Raw genomic sequence first — 21,609 nt, 5'->3', positions numbered from 1 at the left:
TGCGGTTAGTCGGTGAGCTTACTTTAGATTTGTAGCTTTCCCATGAGCTTTGTCATTGTTGTATGATTTCTCTTTTTTGACCATTCATAAGGAGCTTGGGATTACATGCATATACCATCTTGGGGGATGATTGAAAGGAATCACCCCCTTCTAATTACTGGCTCTTTTTTCTATTTCCCTCCTGGCTCTCCCTTCGTTTATTCATTACTTCTTGAGATGCTCTTTGAGATTCCCTCTCTCTCTCTCTCTCTCTCTCTCCTCTCAAGTGAGAGATTCATTACCCCTACAAAAGTGTAATTTGGATTCGAACCCCCTACCTAGCCAAGATTTACTTTGAAATTGCTCTCGTAAACCACTTCAGTGCCTAAGTCACCTTGCACCTTAGGGCCAATCGTATAAGAAAAAAAAAGACAATTTTGCCTTCGCATATGCTTTCTTGCTCCACTTACTGCATTGCTATACACTCCCGTTTCTCTCTCCTCCACATGCTGCGATCGAGATACGCTCCTCTTTTTGCGTTGCAATCAAGCCCACCACGTCGCATGTAAGGAACTGCAACGTCTGACGACGTTTGCACTTTTGCGAGGCAACAGCTTCTTTCCTTTAAACAACTGTGCAAGAGAATCTACGGCTTCTTTCCTTTAAACAACTTCTCTTGCTCTTTTCCTTTAAAAAGATTGAAGCCCCTACTTAGTATAAGCATTCTCAAAGAGGTAGTTTGCCTTTCTAATCTTCATGAGAAATATGAAATCATTCTACTTTACAAGTAGGTATCTCATCATGTCTCAAAAGCTACCATTTCCCAATACCTTAAAGGGCCCCAAGCTAGCTAGATGTTAGAATTTTAAAGTTGCATTGTGCAGATAGAAAGAGAGGACTCGGGAGGCGATTTTGAGTAGGACAAGTTGAGCAATGGAACCCTCCGAGATCGTCAATGTGCTGGCGAGGGCGTCAGAGCTGCAGGCCAAGATCGATGGCGCTATTCGCAGAGCCTCCCTCGCCGATACCTTGCCCTCACACAGGCGCTCTCTCAATCACGACAACTTCGATGACGATGACGACGCAGAAGACGAAGAGCGCTCATTTCCTGATGTTCAGAAGCTCAAAGCTATTCGCCATGCGTTGCTCGACCTCCAGGACCATCTCGACTCTCTGCAGGTTAACATTTGTATGTGTGTGCGTGCGTTGCTCTTGACATGCACGTACTTCTTGTTCTCCACCATATGGACTTACATACATGAACACAGGCATGCACACTTGATGGCTCATTACAACCAGTGAGCCCGTGCTTGAACATGTACATTAAGCTAAATCAGTGGGGCTGTAGGGTTATTGTCGTAGCTTTGCCAAGAGAAGCTTTCATTGGTGCTTGGCCCATGCCTTACAGTTTTTGCCTGCATTCTTTTATCTACTGTTTGGGTAGAAGAGATTGTGCAGCATTTTTTGAAGGCAACAAATTTTTGTCTTCACTCCAGGCCCTTCAGAAAAGACAGAAGTTTGAGAGAGAAGATCTGTTAGTTGAGCTTGAAGACAAGCGTAAGCTTCTTATAAAAAGGCTTAGAGACTACAATGGATCAGAATGGGAAATTGTACAAGAAGCCCATGCATTTGTAGGGGAGCCAGTGCAAACAGAAGAGGATCTTATGCTCCCACCGTATCAATCCAGTGTTAGAGATGTGCATGTACTCGGAGAGGGAGGTAGTTTTGGTGGTCTTTCGAAGCGGCGACCAAGCTTATCAAGAAGAGCTTCTTTAGCAAGCAGGCCGGAAGACGAAGAAGGGAGTGGGCCGAAACAAGTGCCAGAAGTATCAAAGTCTTTGCAACCAGCCAGTGAGAAACCTATGAGCAATGAGACTCCTTTCTCAGGTTTTGTCTTTGGCCTTGCCAGGCTAGCCACAAGAGTGGGTGAAGTTGTCAGGATTTCTGCAAAAAGTGCCTTGGTGATTGCCAGTGTGATATTCACCCTCTCTCAACTGGAGTCCCAGTTGAGGAAATGGTCTGCAGATAGACCTTCTAATTCAGATATACGCATTCGAAGCCCTCGACGTCAACATATCAAGCTGTCCCCCTCTTCAAAGTCAAGTGGCCTCATCATACAGGATGAATCCTGTCCTCCGGGGAAAGTTTTGCTTGTCCAAGATGGTATTCAGAAATGTTTTGTGAAGGAGCGAATTGAGGCCCCGTTTAAGGAGGTTGTGAAGCAACCAGATGCATCCTATGGGTATGGCTAATTTGGCCGTGAAGTTGATGGCGACTCATTTTGGGAGCTCGTAGTTTACAAGTGGAGAAGATTACCAGGTGGAGGACAGCACGTTTCCTAATTAGGCAATCCAATACGAAGAAGCTTTCTATGCAGATTTATGACGGTTTAAGCTTCCTTCAGAAGGTTGTTTGCATGCGCCTCTTGGGCCTTGTTCTCACGACTCCCTGTGAAGTGATGGTTTCAACAGCTGAATCTCTAAGCTGCAGTACAAAGAGCGGCAGCACTCTGCTGAGTGGTAAAAACCCTCAGCTGTATGGAAGTTGTCATTGTGCCAATCTTTTCAAGCAGTTTTATGTGCTACAAGTTTTCTGGTTTATTGAACAGGCCTGCATGTTAAGCTCTCAATTCTGATTAGGTTCATGGTTTGTAAAGACCCAGAGCTCTCCAATGCTAATGTAGCTCAGTGTTTCTTACCTTTTTTGAATCCAAGGTTTTGACCTTGTTTCTTGACTGTTGTGCTTTTCAATCCTCAGCGGGGCGCTGGAAATGTTTGTATCCAACAAGCACGTCGTCTTCATGGTTGGAAAGCGTACAAATATGCATAGGGTTGGAATTATGGAATGCAACTTGCAGTTAACTGTGGTTTTTTTATACGAGATTGAGCCGGATAAGTGATAAATAGTGAAAGTTGTTTGCTGTCATCGATTTAGAAAATTTGCAGATATATGTGGTTTGGGGGGGTGGGGGTGGCAGGGGGTTATGCGATGCTATCTCCCCTGAAGCCGTGCTGCTTCTCCACGCCTATCGTCTGGCTCCTTACTGCCCTTGCGGGTCCCCTGTGATGCTGCTCGTTGACATGGTTCCATGCTTTTGCTGATGTCACTGACCCCCCCACCCCCAACACACACACATTTTTTTTTTAGTAAAACACACACAACCACCACCACCACCACCACCACCACCTTCCCCCTTTTCAAACTTTGCTGCTCGTCTCTGTGCCCTGTGCTGCTTTATGTTTTCTGCTGGTTTTCGTTTTCTTGGTTGTTGCATGGTGTACTTTTGGGACTTTTTGGCTTTGTATGGATGCTTGTGGCTGCCCGTGTCTGTGTATGTTTGTGTGGTTGCTTGTGTGTGTGTGTGTGTGTGTGGGGGGGGGGGGGGGGTATGTTTGTCTATGGTTGCATGTTTGCCTGTTTTTGTATGTTTTTACTGTTTAATGTTTGTTGGAGGCAGGTTTCAGCTGGGTTTGGAGTTGTTTTGGGGTGGACTGGCTGGGAGGTTTCAACCTCGACTTCAACTTGTTCTGCAGTTGAAGAGGGCCATAACCCTGCTGATCAATGCAAGGGATGGCTAGAGGCTCTCTCTCTCCTAGATTTTTGTCAAAGGTCTTTTCGCAATGGTGATGTTTCTTCTGATGGGATGTGCCTTGCACACAACCTTGGAGGAGGGAGTTGGATATTGGAGATTCTTTGGTGGAGTTTTTGACCTTGCGAGACGAAGTATTGGTGGCCTGTTTCTCTTCAGCTCTCTGCTACTTTCTTCCCATACTAACTTTTGTAGTAGCACCCATCTTTTGTAGAGGAGTGGAGTTGGATATTGGAGATTCTTTGGTGGAGTTTTTGACCTCGCGAGACAAAGTATTGGTGGCCTGTTTCTCTTCAGCTCTCTGCTACTTTCTTCCCATACTAACTTTTGTAGTATTTCCCATCTTTTGTAACTCTGCATCCCTTGTAGTTTTTTCCTTTAGGTTTGTGGTTGTTGAATTTCTCACGGGGTTTCTCACTATTAGATCCATTATAATTTGTGTGCCTTTGAGCTGATGTAATGCCTTGGAGCCTGTAATTTGATTACGTAATACAGAAGGGTACCAAGCTAGAGAGAGAGAGAGAGAGAGAGAGAGAGAGAGAGAGAGAGAGAGAGAGAGAGAGAGAGAGATGCGCTAGGGCTTCCCTCCTCTCTTTCGTGCGCTGGACCCTGGTGGTCTGCCCTTGTTGTCAATCCTGTACCTCCCGCTAGCACCCTCGTGGGTCCGTGTTTGCTGCCTGTGTCTCTACGAGTCTGTTGCCGTTGACAGGTTGTCACAAAATGATGGCGTGGCATGCCAAATTGATCAGACCCAAAGTTATAAGTTGTTCCAACTTATAGGGTCCTGTCCAATGGGACCCTAGGGACACTAGAGAAATAAACATAGAAAATCGCGTAGAGTCCACTGACGTGGTAGTTGCTAGATGCGTCGCAAATCGCACTCCACGTTTTATGGGAGTGTACGGACAATACGGAAATTCTACAATTAGCCCTGGCAGCTTTTGGGGCCAATTGCTTTTGAGTTTGAAGATTTTCATGTAACTACTTTTGAGAGCCCTCAGGGCCTTTAAATAAGACCCCAGGGTCACTCTTTGGCTCGGCTCAGATTGATGACGAGCTTTCGAGCAGAGAGGACCCGCGTGCATTGTACTTTGCTCAACCATTGATATAAAAATAAATACCGAAAGGGGCGCCAGTCTTTGTGGCTAATCTCTCTGGGCACGGAACTACGCCGAGCGTTGTTGAATCAATTGAACTATGATTAAAGTGTGAAGTATTTTTTAAGTGATTCTCTCATGTGTCGTGCGAGATTCTCACTTGGGGTGCCCAAGTGTGTTACAATGGTATCAGAGCTTTCGTTGTCCACCTCGGCCTATGGAGTGTCAATTAATGGAGATGTAGCGTCAACAACAGGTTGATGATTGTGCAAAGCAGATGCTCCAGTTTTCGAAAGATCCCCAATATGCCAAATTTTTGACGCGGCACCCTATCAATAAAGTGCATTCCCAATGACAGAAAGCCATCGATTCCCCATTAAAGTCAACCCTCAAGAAACCTCCTGTCCCACGGATGTTTACTGAAGGTGAACTTGATAACGTTGTCGAAAGACGAGTCAACTTACTTTTGGGGGCGAAGAAGCAACCAAAGAAACTCAACAAGAGAACAGACTACCCTGGCAATTTGGGCCGTCAATCTTCTTTTGCGAATGTAAGAAAAGAGAAGCATGTACGCTTTGAAGGATTGTCGAGCTCGTCCTCATCTTCTTGTGACAATTCGGATAGCTCTTTCTCTTTTGATTCAATTGATGAGGACTGAAAGGGCAAGAAACGAAGAAAGAATAAGAGACTTGGAAAGAACAACAAGAAGGCCACGAAAAGCAGACCCTACCATAGATCTCGACCTTTTTTTGACAGATTCGACGAGGATTCATTCTCTTTTGAGAGTTCGGATTCCGAGGACCAGATGTTTTATTCGAAGATGAAGCATTTCTACAGAGCAAATCAATATGACTTTTCCGAAGACAAGAATCAGAAGACCAAAGAATCCAAGGAAGGTGGACAAGCATTGATATTTTTTCAGGGTTTAGAGATGCCCACAGAGCCCTTGCCTTCATTCAGCAATTTGACGTAGCTCTTTCTAGAGGGCGCCACTCAGAGCACTCAAAGATTAGAAGGGCAATATCTTATCTGAAAGGAAATGCACCGACATGGTGGTCCACTCTTCTCTTACAAAAAGAAGCACCGACCAAGTGGCTTAAATTCAAGTGACTTTTTATTTCCTCTTGGCTCTCTCAGGGGTACGAGCGTGTGATTACAGCTTAAATCACCTTTGGATGACTAAGGGAGCCACTTTGGATTCATTCTGCGAAAGGTTTTGGGATGCTTGCTTTTCTACCTGTCTCTTTTTTCAAAAAGATTAGTTTTTAGCAGCAAATTGAGCGGTTTTTACTATGGACTTCCTAAAGAGATTCGAGATTATTGTTTACTTCAGAAATCTGAGTCCATCTAGCAACTAATGGGACATGCTAATCAAGGGTTTTAACTTTTTTTATGCATTCGGGTAACCTGACTTACCCCACAGATCAATAGAGGATCATAAATTCGAGTATCTCAAAGAAGGCAAGTGTTTCGATTGTGGTGAACAAGGGCATATTGCCACACGTTGCCCCAAAAAGGCACATAGAGCACCATCAGAAGAGAGGCCAGAGAGTTCCGGAATAGTCGAAGAATGGGGGAGAAAAGAAAGATAAAAGTAGGATCGGTACCAGATTGTATGGGGACCGATCCAGATCAGATGGATGAAAGCACAAAACTTTGCCGTGCATGGGGCAAAGTACGAGATCAAGAAGCCCTCATCTTCTTTGACGAAGGAGCCAAGGCCAACTTCATTTCACCCGAATTGGCGGCTCGACCTGGGATCACGCACGACAGAATGACACCTCAGGTAGAAGCTATTCTAGCGGCACCGGAACGGGATGTTGCCATTACACTTGTCATTGGCAAACTTGTTAGGGGTATTTAGGGCATGAGGACTTTTACATCATGCCTTTGAAAGGGCACAACGTCCTCCTAGGAATCCCTTGGTTCCACAAGAACAGTGTAGTGGTCGACTATAGGGCTAGGAAAGCGACTTTGAAGAATGGGAATAGCAGAGAAATTGTACTTGATGTAAAATTGAAGGCCGAGTCAGTCCCACTTGTATCGGCTTCGGCCATTTTCAAATTAATGAAATCTAGTCTTTTTGTTTACTTGATCTTCTTGAAAGAATTGAATGATGAACAACGATCAAATATGTATGAATTGGAAAAGGAACGACAAGAATTTATGCGCACACATGCTGATTGTTTCTCTGAAGGCCTATCAAGTGAGTTACCTCCACCTCGTCTTGAGAACCATACCATTGATTTAATTCCTAGAAGTACACCAATGAACCGGCCACCTTATTGAGTTAGCCAAGCCCAAAATGCAGAAATAATGAACCAAGTAAAAGAACTTCTAGAAAAGGGTCTCATCCACCCTAGCACTTCACCTTTCTGCTCTCCAATATTGCTAGTATTAAAGAAAGACGGAGGTTAGAGGATGTGCATTTACTATAGAGCTCTCAATAAAATCATCATCAAGAACAGATTCCCTATTCCAAGGATCGATGATATACTTGACAGACTACAGGGATCCTCTTGTTTTAGCAGAATTGATATGAAGAGTGGATATCATTAGATCCGAATTGCTCCTGGGGATGTTTACAAGACAGCTTTCCGGACAACCTGTGGTTTGTACGAATATTTGGTTATGCCTTTTGAACTTACAAATGCTCCAGCAACTTTCAACCGAATGATGGACAGGATTTTCAAAGATTATCGATCTTTTGTGGGCACTTTTTTTGACGACATTGTTTTCTCCAAGAACGAAGTAGAGCACATATATCATTTGCTACAGGACTTTCAAGCATTGCGGAAGGGTTATCAAAGCGAAAAAGAGTGAATTTTTCTTGTCCGAGGTACGTTTGTTGGGGCACATCGTCTCAGCAGAAGGAGTATAGATGGACTTGGTCAAAATTGAGACTATTGGCGATTAGCTTGACTTAAAGAACGTTCATGAAGTTCGAAGCTATTTGGGCTCGTGCTCTTATTATCGGTGGTTCATTCGAAAATTTGCAGAGATAGCTTCTCCTTTGTATTTACTGACCCAGAAAGGAGTCCCTTTTACGTGGGGATCGATTGAGATTACCGCTTTTCATACTCTCAAAGAGAAATTGACTACCAGACAAGTATTTGCCTTGCCAGACTTGCAAAAGCCATTCGAAGTTTATTGTGACGCTTGTGGTTTAGTATGGGAGCAGTTTTGATGCAAGAAGCCATGTCATTGCTTACGAGAGCAGGATGTTTTCACGTCCAGAGATGGTAGCACAGATTTATGAGAGAGAGCTGTTGGCAGTTATCCATGCTCTTACGCAGTGGCGATACTAGTTACTTGGAGCTGATTTTATAGTCTTTACGAATCATCAGAGTTTACGCTTCTTCTTGTCACAGAAGTAGCTTTCGAAAAAGCCGATGAGGTGGGCTAACATATTATCACAGTTTCATTTCCAGATAGTCCATGTATAGGGACATAAGAACTTGGTGGCATATGCATTGTCTCGGTACTGCTGCGATGTAAACACCGACCATACGAGTTACTAGGTAGCCTTATTACTGTCGCAGAATACGAGCCTCCGTCCTGACTTTGCTTGCAAGCAAGCACTACCACCCGAATGTCTTGTTGTGAAAACATTGCGGGTGAAGCTGAAAGTAAGGGTGCTCAAAGAAAAATCCAAGGGTTTTCTTGTCAACGGAAGTGGATGCACGCTACATGCGAATGCAAATGTAGAAGAGGTTAGGGATCCTGTCTCCAACTCCTTCCATATCCGCATAAGAGGCTAGTAGATCTTGGTACTCAAGATCTGGGTTATGGTGTATCCGATGTCGATCCTCCTTCAAAGACATGGCAATGAAGATGGGATCTGGTAAGTCCATGGTCGGGACTCAAAGATTCTTCAAGAAAAAAAACTGGGAAAGGTTTTTTGGGTTCTTTGGTTCAACTTGGGTTCTTGGGGTTTCTTGATGGTTCTTCCCTTGAGTCTGCGAAGTTGAAGCACACACAGAGCTCTGATACCAATGTAAGGTGCAACGAAAGAGAATAAGGATTGCTCGATCTAGTACTCCGCACACAAACACAAGGGACACTTTACTTCACTTGAAAGAATTGAATTGAATTGAAAGAAAGAGAGAGACGAGAGAGAAAAGAGTCGACACAGCTACAAATGACAGTGTGCTGAGATGTTGATGCTAATAGATACTGATGCTGGGTATTGGGTATTGAGGTACTAAAGGGATACTGAGGTACTGAGGTTCTATGTCAAAGACGATGATGTTGACGACGAGGTGCTGATCGTCTTATGTCGACGACGGGTACTGTTGGTCTATGTCGAAGACGGGGAGGTTTGTGACCTCGTCATGTCAAAGACGATGATGTCGACGACGGGTACTGATGGTCTATGTCGAAGACGATGATGTTGACGACGACGACGATGCTGACGACAATGTTGACGACGACGATCGTCACGGACACGACGATGTCGTCGTGACGATGATGACGCGAGGCTAGGGCTGAAATTTGAAAACGCTAGGGCTGAAAATTGAGATCGCTAGGAATTTGCTGCGATCGGGTACTGTACCGACGATGACGATGATGTCGACGACGACTACTGTTCTAAGGGCTGAAAACTGAAAACACTGCCTGATCTGTAAGGCTGAGAACTGGCACTGATGTAAGGGCTGAAAATGCAGTACTGTGTCGTGGCGATGACGACGATGGGACTATGACGATGACGATGATGGGTCGTCGTCAAGTCTGGGACCTGCGACGACGACGACGTTAAGGCTAAAAAACGCCAAGGATGAAAATTGAAATTTGTCGCGATGGATGCGAGGATCTGCTGTTGGGAATGGAATCAGGGATGCGACGAGGTTGAAGGGATGGTATTGTTGCAAAAATGCTGATGACTGAAATCTGCTCCAAGAATGCTAGTGCTGCTGGCGTACTGCTGAGAGAGATCGCCTGTCGGGTGCAACACTTGGTGCACCATCTTTTGCTGCCTCCTCTGCCTTTACTGAGTGCCCAATGGGTTTCTTTTATAGTTTCTTAGCAATTTCTCCGACCTACTTTTTCAACAAAAGTCACTTATTAATAAATAAGTGAAAAATGTGTACTTTGGCCAAAAGGGTTTAAATCTCTAAAAAATGATTATGATGGGATAACTGCTCTGTGCAAGAGAGGGTATGCAACTATGACCGGCTTGGACATGCATGTCCTGCTAGAGGCTCACAAAGTGCCAGGCTCAGTCCTAAGCTAGGCTATGTGAAACCGGCCTGTTCAATCCAAAAAGGGCGGTAGACTTTACTTCAAACCTTGATTTAGCTTTCTGTAACAAACTTGGACACTCCAAGTCAAGAATCAACCGCGACAGCACCAAATAACCACTTCAAAACAATTCACAGATCACAATAGATTTGCACTGGCCCGGCGGAGTTCCGTGCCTAGAGATATTGGCCCCAAAGACTGGCGCCCCTTTCGGTATTTCTTTTTGTATTAATCAATCATCAAAGTGCAAGAGAGCGGTTAGGGTTTCACTCTCAGACTCTGCGTCCAGATGCTCTGAGAAGTGAGGCCCTCACCACTAATTTAAAGGTTACTAGGGATGCCCAAAAGCAGAGCCCCAAAAGCTTTTAAAATCAAAAGCATCAGTTTTTTCTCTCTCTTAGAGAGTCTTTCCTCTTTTTTTTTATAAAAAGAAAAAGCAAAAGCAAAATTTGCGTCGCTCATCATTTTCCAAAAAAAATAAAATATTTTTTTTAAAAAAATAATTCCGCCTCCGCGATTTTCGGAATTTAGGGTTTTTGGCAAAAATTAGGGTTTGCAGGAATTTTAGGGTTTCTGGCAGAAATTAGGGTTTCTGCTGTCCGCCACGTCATCACTTTGTGACATACCCCCCTCTTGAAAGCATTGTAATCGACCGCGATTACGCCTGCAAAACCAACAAAAGCCATAAACCGTCTTAGCAGACACTGACTGTTAGTACCTACGTACTAGGAACGCACATCTAGCACATGTACAAAATCGACAGTCACATCACACGACATCACAGGACATCACCAGACATCACAGGACATCACATGACATTCAACATTCATTCGGATCTTAGACCATGATTTATCGGCAATGTAGCTAGCAATCACATCTAGGTCCAATCGGGACCTCATCGATGTCCGATTGACTAACCCCTATTGCAACCATGTCTATTCGAGATCAAGTAGACCAAAATGCTGCAGTCATTTCGTCTATCAGTTCCTGCACTCACAAGAAGTCAAGAACAAATCAGTATCATAATCAGGAATTCCATTTCATAAAGTCATCCAGCAGAATACTGTCAGCTCTCAGTATCCCTGAAGCTCAAAGAGACATCAGTGACTTTAGTATCAAAATCGAGGCATCTGTTGACAAAGGAGCGGAGTAACTCCCCTCTTGTGCATCCCACTGCACCAGATCTTCGGCCAAGCTGAGTTTCTGGGTTCCGTTTGGAGTAGACTAGGCTAAACCAAAACATCGAGGTAAAGTTTCACAATCCGAGGAGTATCTGCTAGGTCCTCCTCCTCCATCCACTTCGCATCAAATGCAGGAAAGTTCTTGAACTTAACCAAGAACTGCCTTCGGACTTTACCTTTCTTCGTATCATTATGTGCCAAAATCTGTTCAGGAACAAGGATCTCCTCGTTTTCTTCCACTTTGGGTTGCTCATCAGGCTCCCCATCATCAGGCACATCACCCTTAACAGGGTTCAAGAGACTCACATGCAATGCATTGTGAATCCTCCAAGTATCTGGCAGTTTCAATCGGAAGGAGACATCATTTATTTTGTCAGTGATCTAGAAAGGTCCGTAGTATCGCATACTAAGCTTTGGAAAAAGCCTCTCCTTTCCCTTTTTCTTTCTTAGGCGTGCCTTCTCAAAAGTAAGAGCACCCAATCATCCTCCTTCAGTTTCCAGTCGCGACGATGGCGATCCGCTGCCTTTTTCTTTCGTTCTTGAGACTCCTGCAAAGTCTCGCGAACCTTGGCAAAAGCCGTATCCAAGTCTCGCGAATATTCATCCGCTTCAAATTTCTAATCTTTCGCGCTGAGGAAGGATGGAACCTTCGCAGCAGTTTCAACAATCTCACATGGCATCTTCCCCGTCGAAGAGTGTATCGTGTTATTGTAGGCAAATTCCAGCAAAGGTAAGTTTTTTTCCCATTGAGTCTTCTGATGCGAGATACAAGACTTCAATAAATCTAAAATCACTGAATTGGCAATCTCAGATTGCCCGTCAGTCTGCAAGTGGAACGATGACGAGAACTGTAACCGCGTGCCAATGTTCTCCCAAATTGCCTTCCACAACAAACTCATAAATCTGGGGTCTCTGTCGGAGACAATCGTCTCAGGCGTGCCATGTAATCGGAAAATCATCGTGATCATTCTGTATTCTCGGGAGATAAAAAAAAATGAAATCCATTTCAATATTTTCCCAGGGGCGGGTGGGTATGGATAAAGGCTGTAACAATCCCTGTGCCTTATGCCTGTCAAACTTGACCTTCTGGCATACCAAGCAACTGCGCACAAACTCTTCCACATCCTTCTTCAGTCTCTGCCAAAAGAAATCTCTCTCTACCCCTTTCATGGTGGTAGCAATGCCGCGGTGACCCGTAAAAGGTGGACAGTGGCAATCAATCATAACCTTTTCCCTCAACGGCTGTGTAACGCACAACATAGTCTTTTTCATCAAGTAGCCTTCCCGAAGGGAGTATCCAGCTACTGTCTCCCCATCCCGTATCCGTGTGAAAATATATGCAAAATCTGTATCTGTGGCACACTGATCGACCATATCCTCGAAGCTCCTATGATGTATCGCGGAAATAGCCAGAACCAACGGTTTCCGAGACAAAGCATCTGCCACCACATTCTTCTGTCCCTGCACATGGACAATCTGGAAGTGGAACTGTGACAAGATGTTCGCCCATCGCATCTGTTTTTCCGAAAGCTGCTTCTGTGACAAGAAGTAGCGCAAACTCTGATGGTCTGTAAAGACAGTAAAATCCGCTTCGAGTAGGTAATGCTGCCACTGAGTAAGAGCGTGGATAACCGCCAAAAGCTCTTTCCCATAGATCTGTGCTGTCATCTCCGGCCTAGAGAACAAACGGCTCTCGTAAGCTATGACATGGCCTTCTTGCATCAAGACCGCACCCAGACTACGACCACAAGCATCACAAAATACTTCAAATGACTTCTGCAAGTCCGACAAAGTCAAATCTGGTCCTGTAGTCAATTTCTCTTTCAATATCCGAAAGGCAGTCACCTCTGTGGGTCCCCACGAAAAAGGTACTCCTTTTTGTGTCAAGGTATGCAAAGGGGAAGCAACCTCTGCAAACTTTCGTATGAACCGCCTGTAGTACGAACACAGTCCCAAGAAGCTTCTAACTTCATGGACATTCCTCAAATCGGGCCAATCACGGATAGTCTCTATCTTGGCCGGGTTCATTTGCACTCCTGCTGTTGACACAATGTGTCCCAAAAAATGTATCTCTGGTAGGAAAAATTCACTTTTCTTAGCATTAATCACTAATGTGTGATCTCGTAATGCCTGAAAGACTTGAAGCAGATGATCTCTGTGTTCTGCCTCATTCTTGGAGAAAACAATGATGTCGTCAAAGAAAGTGCCAACAAATAGCCTGTACTCTCGAAAAATCCTATCCATCATCCGGTTAAATGTCGCAGGAGCATTGGTTAAGCCAAAAGGCATCACCAAAAACTCAAATAACCCAAAAGTCGTCCGAAAAGCTGTCTTGTAGACATCTCCTGGCGCTATCCTGATCTGATGATATCCACTCTTCAAGTCAATCCTGCTAAAGCACGAGGATCCCTGTAACATGTCGAGTATATCATCGATCCTAGGAATCGGAAATCTGTTCTTGATGGTGATTTCGTTGAGAGTGCTATAATCGATGCACATTCTCCAAGATCCGTCTTTCTTCAAAACCAACAACACTGGAGAGCAATACGGTGAAGTACTAGGCTGGACAAGACTCTTTTCCAAGAGGTCTTTCACTGAGTTCATAATCTTTTCATTCTGTACTCGGCTCACACGATAAGGTGGCCGATTCGGTGGCGTGCTTCCAGATATCAGATCAATGGTATGATCTTCAGGCCCTCTCAAAAGCAATCGGCATGAGCGTGGAGAAAAAAAAATATTGGCGTTCTTTTCTTCAGGTCAAAACATATTCAATCTTTATCCATCGTTCAGTTCTCCCAAAAGAATGAGTAAGAAAACTGAAGTTCATCAAGTACAATCTCTAAGCCCTTCATTTATCAAAGTCGCTTTCTCGGCCCGGTAGTCAACCACGGCGTAGTTCTTGTGGTACCAAGGGATCCCGAGTAGAACGTCACTCGCGTGCCCTGAACACCCCTGTCATTGCAAACGAAGTTTGCCAATGCTTGGTGTAATGGCAACATCCCATCCGGGTGCCAGTTGAACTACCTCCGCCTGTGGCGTCAGTCTGTCGGGCGTAGTTCCAAATCGAGCCGCCAATTCCAAGTGAAAAGAACTTGGCCTTGGCTCCTTCAAAAGAGCTTCCTGATCCTTCACTTTGCCCCGAAAGCGGCAAAGTTTGTACTTTCATTCATTAGATTCGGTGCAGGTCCCACGCCATGTGGTACCAGTTCTACTTTTCTATCTGCCTTTTCTGCCACATTCCTCAGCTGCTCTCGAACTCTCAGACCTGTCGTCGTCTTTATCATTCTGTTCTTTCTGTGCCTTATCAGGGCACTTCGCGGAAATATGTCCATGTTCCCCGCATCCAAAGCACTTCCCCTCTCTGATGAAGCGAGCTCTCTCCTCAGGAGTAAGCTTGGGTCGTGCATCCTTTTTTTTTTCTCTGGGTTGCTCTTTTTCATTCTACTTTCATTCCCAGAAGTCTGTTCGGCTCGTTGTGTCATGGCCTCATCTGTGGGGTAGGTCAGACTGCCAGAGTGAATGGCAAAGCCCCGCTTCGCATGACTCATCAACTCTTGAATAGAAGCTGACTTCTGTTCCAAGCAGTGATCTCGGATCTCTGTAGGTAGACCCAAGGTAAACTGCTCAATCTGTTCTCTGAATGAGATCTTCTTGAATGAAGAGGCGGGTAGAAAAGAGCTCCAGAATCTTTCACAATAAGAATTCACTGTATCGCTCTTGGTCATCCGGAGATGGTTCCAAGCAGCTCGTATATCTCGCTCAAACTCTTGAGTCAACCAAGAAGAAATAAAAAGCCTCTTGAATTTCAGCCATGTAACTGGCACAGTCTTGCTTAATAGAAGCGTGGACTACCAAGTACGAGCATTCCCCTTAAAGTAAGAGGCAGCTCTCCGAATCTTGGAGTGCTCTGAATAGCGTCCTCCCGCGAAAGCGATGTCAAACTGCTGAATAAAAGACAAAGCCTTCGAAGCATCTGAGTCTCCTGAAAAGTATCAAACTTGATCGAGTGGCCACCTTCTTTAAACTCTCGGACTTTCTTGCTTTTATCTTCGAGAAAGTCATACTGGTTGGCCTTGTAAAAAAAATTCTTCTTGTTCACATAAAACTTTCCGTCATCGGAATCTGAGCTGTCTGTAGACGAGTCCTCAGTAGAATGGTCAGTCTCTGGGCGAGATGTAGCCTTCTTTGCCTTTTTCTTGCCCTTTCCGAAGCTTTGTGTCTTGCTTCGCTTTTTGCTTTTTCTGTCTTCTTCGCTCTAATCCGAGGAGCTAGAAGAACTGTCAGAAGAAGAAGAAGAAGAACTGGGTAATCCTTCAAATCGAACAAGCTTCTTCCGTTTCTTTGCCTTGTCAAATGTCAACCGACGACCCAAATATCCCGGGAAGTCAGTGCCTTTCTTCTGCTTTTTGCTGTGCTTTTTGTCTTTCTTTTGCACGTCGAAAAGCTGAGCAATCCGTGCATCAACCACGTTCTCCAGTTCCTGCTCCGTATATTTTCTTGGAGGCAGAAGGTTTCTTGAGAGCGGGTTTCGGGAGTGGTGTTGTGGTTCTCTTCCACTTCATCTGTACCTCTTCCAAAGAGGTTTGGTTCATATATTTTGCCATCTTCGGGTCCTTGGCAATATTGAGCATCATCTTTGTTGCATCGCCGATCAACTGGCGACGCTCTATCTCTCGCCGCTCCGCCTAAGTAGGCCAAGGCGGGCCATACTCTTTGTCTGAATCTTTGTTGTGATCCCAGCCCGCATCTCCAGATGCAGAGGGAGTCGACTGATCATTGCCTGAAGCCATAGGTGCCGCGGAAAAAAATTTCGGGGATCGGATTTCCCGTAGAAGAGAAATCGGCCGTGCTTTGATACCACTGTAACAAACTTGGACACTCCAAGTCAAGAATCAACCGCGACAACACCAAATAACCACTTCAAAACAATTCACAGATCACAATAGATTTGCACTGGCCCGGCGGAGTTCCGTGCCTAGAGATATTGGCCCCAAAGATTGGCGCCCCTTTCGGTATTTCTTTTTGTATTAATCAATCATCAAAGTACAAGAGAGCGGTTAGGGTTTCACTCTCAGACTCTGCGTCCAGATGCTCTGAGAAGTGAGGCCCTCACCACTAATTTAAAGGTTACAAGGGATGCCCAAAAGCAGCGCCCCAAAAGCTTTTAAAATCAAAAGCATCAGTTCTCTCTCTCTCTTAGAGAGTCTTTTCTCTTCTCTTTTTTTTTATAAAAAAAAAAAGCAAAAGCAAAATTCGCGTCGCTCATCATTTTCCAATTTTTTTTTTTTTTTTTTTAATAATCCGCCTCCGCGATTTCCGGAATTTAGGGTTTTTGGCAAAAATTAGGGTTTGCAGGAATTTTAGGGTTTTTGGCAGAAATTAGGGTTTCTGCTGTCTGCCACGTCATCACTTTGTGACACTTTCACCCATTATCAGTCGTCTATTTTACCTGTACTTTCAAGACACAACAAAGGGGAGAGGGATACATGCTGCTAGATTGCACCTGTATGAGTAGACGGACACCAGATTGGCCCCTAACTTAGGCGCCCCTTTCGGTATTTCTTTATTGTTCAAAAGAGGGAATAAACGCTGTGGTTCCCTACAAGCTACCCCGCACAAACTCAGCTGAATTTCCACGGTTCCAGCCCGATTTCGGCAGCATAACTGTACTAGAATCCTTCACGGTCAGTATTCCCACGCATTGGCCGACTTTCCCGACGCATACGGGCACTTTGCAAAACCTGGCGAGAATCTGCAGCACGCTGAATTCTCTGTTTTCAGCCCTGAAAATGCGCCAGATCACCTGTACAGCGGTCCCCTTGCGTCCCCGAACCTCCTGGGGGTATTAGGGTCCGTTTAGGGCTAAAACCCTAAACCTGCAAAAATACACAGCAGGCTGTAATTCACTGTTTCGGGCTCCGTTTCGCGTGCCGGTCGCATCCTTAGCAAGTCCTCGAGCTCCCGCACCTGTAGGGCTACTTGCCCTTTGAATCGGACGAGATTTCTGGCGTGAAACCTCTCCGAATTCACCTGTACCTGCGGGGGGATTAGCCGCTAGCTAATCCAGTACCTGTGCAAGAGGCTCTTGCCTCGGCAATCGCGCATGAACCCACACAACTGTACATTGGTCAAATGAAGAGCCCACTAGAGGGGCATAACATACTGCCAAAGGGGAGAGAGAGGGCAGTGCGTAGCGTGCAGGGCATCACTCCTGGCACCGCACTGTACATAAGAGGGAAAGCAAGCACTCCATAGCTCTTAACCTGTGACAAAAACTGAAAATGAGGCTCTCCCCCTCCTAAATTCATCGCCACTTCTTGTTGCATGAGGCAAGTGCACCAGAAGGTGCCACTTGGCACATTTATAAGCATTTTCCCGTTTCGGGGTTGCCGTCTAAAAATATCCCAACCGGTTGCCCAGTTGACTTCACGGCAGAGTAAGAAGATGTTCCCCTTGTCATTCCGGAGGTAATGACGCCAACACATTTTCAAGTCCCAAAATAGCAGTTCCCTAAATTTTAGGAGATGCTGCCATTGTATCTTTCTAGGTCATCCGACCCTCTTTGTACACTGCGGCCACATCCAGAACTGAAATGTAGCCTTTGTAGCAAAGGATTCCACTTTGGCTAGTCAATGACCCCACTTGGCTAACCATAGTCCTTGTCCAACCTTAGTGCTCTCTTGCCCTCAGGCCTGGACTCTCTCTGGACAGTTCCACACTAGCTATGCAATGCAGGGCAGTTAGATTTCCCGAGGGGTGTTTCCAAAAAGTGAAAGTAAATAGATAATAAGAAAGAAATCAACAAAAAGGATAGATAGTAGTCACACGCTGGTGACATACCCCCCTCTTGAAATCTCAAACGTCCTCGTTTGCATCTATGTCGTACATACTTACTGTCAACACTGATGTATTCAACACTTGTCGACACATATACGACACATACGTGCTCATTGTCAACCCTCGTGTATTCAACACCTCGTCGACTCATGTATTGCCTGCGTGTGAACCTTGTCCCAATGACATAGTGGTAGCTTCGCACTCTGCCATTGCTTTGAGTCCACAACTTTCCAATGACAAAATGGTAGCTACACATTTTGCCACTGTCTTTTAGTACACGTTGGATCCCGTAACACTTTCGAGCATACCCAAACCGACAGTTTAAGAATGCAGTTACACATGTACTCTTCAATAGAAGCAATCACTGTATCCTTGACAAACTGACAAGAAATACTCACTTCTATAGCACTAACCAAACTTTTGGACATTCCATAAGAGCAATTGCCAAACTGACAATCTGTACAGCTCTAACATTCATGTAACAGGTATTTGATTTGAGCTCACTTTAAATACCATGTACATCATTTGTTTCAGAAGCCATTGTCACACTGACAATCCATTTAGCTTTGAAACTCAAGGGGTCAAGGTAGGTTGCAAATCGAAGGCTTCCAGGTAAAGTGATAACACAGTTGGTGACTCTGCAAGTTCACCTTCTTCCATCCACTTAGCATCCATTGGTGGATAGTTTCTGAACTTTACGAAGTAACGCCTAGCAACCTTGCCTTTCACTTTCCTTTCTTTGTGTGCCAAAATCTGTTCAGGGACCAAGATCTCGTCAAGTTCCTCGACTTCCGGCTGATCTTCAGCTGACATATCTTCTGGCACATCACCCACATAGGGTCTGAGAAGACTCACATGAAACGCATTGTGAATCTTCCAACTGTCAGGCAATTTCAGCCTATATGCAACATCACTGATTATGTCGCACACTTGAAAAGGCCCATAGTAACGCATGCTGAGCTTTGGAAACAGTCTTTCCTTGCTCTTCATCTTCTTTAACCTTGCCTTTTCAAAGCGTAAAAGCACCCAATCACCAAGTGAATATACCACTTCACGACGGTGACGATCAGCTGCTTTCTTTTGCTTTGCGTGAGTCCTTTCTAAGGCCACTTTGACCTTCTTGTACATTTCATCCATGTCCTGAACATACTTATCTGCTTCGAATATCTTGTCCTTTGTATGCAGTATGGGAGGAACTTTCTTGCCACCTTCAACTATCTCAAAGGGTGCCTTGCCAGTTGATGAATGCACTGTACTATTGTATGCATACTCCACCAATGGCAAATACTGCTCCCACTTTCCTTTATGCTTTGACACATAACACTTCAGCAGATCTAGGACAGTAGAATTTGCCTCTTTTGACTGCCCATCTGTTTGAGGATGAAATGACGAAGAGAATTTGAGCGTGGTGCCCATATTCTCCAACAAACCTCTCCAGAACAAACTTGTCATGCGTGGATCACGGTCGCTAACAATCGACTGTGGCATGCCATGATACTTGAAAATATTGCTCATAAACAAGCGTGCCATCTGATCTGGCTTTATCTTCTTCCTGACAAGAATAAAATGAGCCTGTTTGCTGAATCTGCAAATAATGGTCCAAATACCATCGTTTCCTGTCTGCGTTCTCGGAAGATCAAAGATAAAATCCATAGCAATACTTTCCCATGGTTTATCTGGAATAGGTAGTGGTTGCAATAACCCTGGTGCCTTTTGCCTGTCAAACTTGACCTTTTGGCATATTAGGCATTCTCGCACAAAGGCATCCACATCCCTTCTCAATGTAGGCCAATAGAAGAATGTCTCAACCGCTTTAACTATAGCATCGATACCATGATGCCCTGCATACGGTGGGACATGACTCTCTTCCATAACTTTGCGTCGCAATGGCTTTGTGACACAATCTGCCATGCATCATCATGAACCCATCTTTGAGAAGATAGTGTTCATGACGTTGTCCATCCATTAGCTGCTCGAAGACCCTTGCAAAATATTCATCATTTGCATACTGTTCTCTCATATCATCAAGTTCATGATGATAAGGAATCGACACAGCTAAAATTTGTGGCTTCCTTGACAAGGCATCAGCCACAACGTTCTTCTTGCCTTCCACATGCACAATCTGAAAATGGAACATGGACAAGATATTTGCCCATCGCATATGCTTTTCAGATAACTTTGTTTGTGTCAAGAAGTATCGCAAGGTTTGATGGTCCGTTTGGACAACAAAGTCTGCACCTAGCAGGTAGTGTTTCCAACTTAAGAGCGCATGAATCACAGCCAGTAACTCTTTCTCATAGACCTGCATGGTCATCTCTGGCCCTTGCAAAATTCTGCTCTCATAGGCTACTACCCTGCCATCTTGCATTAGCACTGCACCAATGCTACTACCACAGGCGTCACACTGGACCACAAAGGACTTCCTAAGATCTGGCAACACAATGACTGGATCTGAAGTCATCTTTTCCTTTAAGAGATTAAAAGCTGAAATCTCTTTTTGTGTCCATCTAAAGGTGACTGCCTTCTTTTGAAGAGCATGTAAAGGTGAAGCAATCTCAGCGAAATTTCGGATAAACCTTCTGTAATAGGAGCATAGTCCCAAAAAGCTTCTTTTGAAGAGCATGTAAAGGTGAAGCAATCTCAGCGAAATTTCGGATAAACCTTCTGTAATAGGAGCATAGTCCCAAAAAGCTTCGGACATCATGCACCGTCTTCAAATTTGGCCATGACTTGATCGCTTCAACTTTTGCAGGATCCATTCTGACACCATCCTTTGAGACAATGTGTCCCAGAAAGTGAATCTCTTCCAGAAAAAACTCACTTTTCTTTGCATTGATGAGCAACCTATGACTGCGTAGCTCTTTGAACACAATGGCCAAGTGATGCCTATGCTCCTCTTCATTCTTTGAGTAGACTATCATGTCATCAAAGAATGTACCAACAAACTGTTGGTGTGGACGGAAAATTCTGTCCATCATCCTATTGAACGTAGCAGGAGCATTTGTGAGACCAAAGGGCATCACTAAAAATTCGTAAAGGCCAAACGTCGTTCTAAAAGCAGTCTTGTGCACATCCTCTAATCTAATGCGGATCTGATGGTACCCACTCTTTAGATCTATCCTGCTAAACATAGCTGCTCCTTCTAATTTTTCCATAATATCATCAATTCTAGGTATAGGGAACCTATTCTTGATGGTATTCTTGTTCAGTGCACGGTAGTCGATGCACATACGCCATGAGCCATCCTTTTTCTGCACCAACAACACTGGAGAACAGAATGGAGATGAACTGGGCTGAATCAGCCCCTTTTCTAACAACTCCTGTACTTGGCCCATTATCTCTTTCTGCTGAGCCGCACTAACCCTGTACGGAGGCTTGTTTTGGTGGCTACTGCCTGGCACCAAATCTATCGCATGGTCCTCGGGTCTCTCTGGCGGTAATTGAGATGGTAATGAATCGGAGAAACAGTCACTATACTGTTGTAAAAACATTGACCTTTCTTTATCTAGCACAGATAAATTTGATTCATCACAATCTGACACTTCACGTGCAAAAACCAAGTACGCAGAAAGATGCTTTTTCATTACAGAAGTAATAGCAGAAGCTAATACAGTAGGAATAGACTCCCCTTTAAGCTTTACATCCAGAATGTGAGTCTTTCCCCTGCTCTGTACAGTGATCTTTT

General features: G+C 44.6%; 1 protein-coding gene across 3 annotated transcripts in view; it reads left to right on the top strand.

Moving 5' to 3' along the window:
• The first annotated feature begins 857 nt into the window (after window positions 1-857).
• The window catches only part of LOC147453574 (plastid division protein PDV2-like), a 43,396-nt gene continuing 22,644 nt past the window's right edge, over window positions 858-21,609 (top strand). For 2 of the 3 annotated variants that reach the window (XR_015188551.1, XR_015188552.1), the window contains exons 1-2: window positions 858-1,158; window positions 1,476-2,498. Coding sequence is in view for 1 of the 3 variants with exons in the window: in XM_086515736.1 (XP_086371862.1) it covers window positions 913-1,158; window positions 1,476-2,231 (1,002 nt within the window). In the remaining 2 variants the exon portion in view is untranslated. Of the gene's footprint in view, window positions 1,159-1,475; window positions 2,841-21,609 lie in introns of those variants that run through there. The other variant, XM_086515736.1, reaches the window with a different exon arrangement.

This window comes from Adiantum capillus-veneris, chromosome 7 (assembly GCF_014529385.1).
Source record: "Adiantum capillus-veneris isolate H3 chromosome 7, ASM1452938v2, whole genome shotgun sequence".
NCBI lineage: Eukaryota > Viridiplantae > Streptophyta > Polypodiopsida > Polypodiales > Pteridaceae > Adiantum > Adiantum capillus-veneris.
The sequence above is the reverse complement of the archived record's forward strand: the minus strand, read 5'-3'. Positions and strand labels throughout refer to the sequence as shown.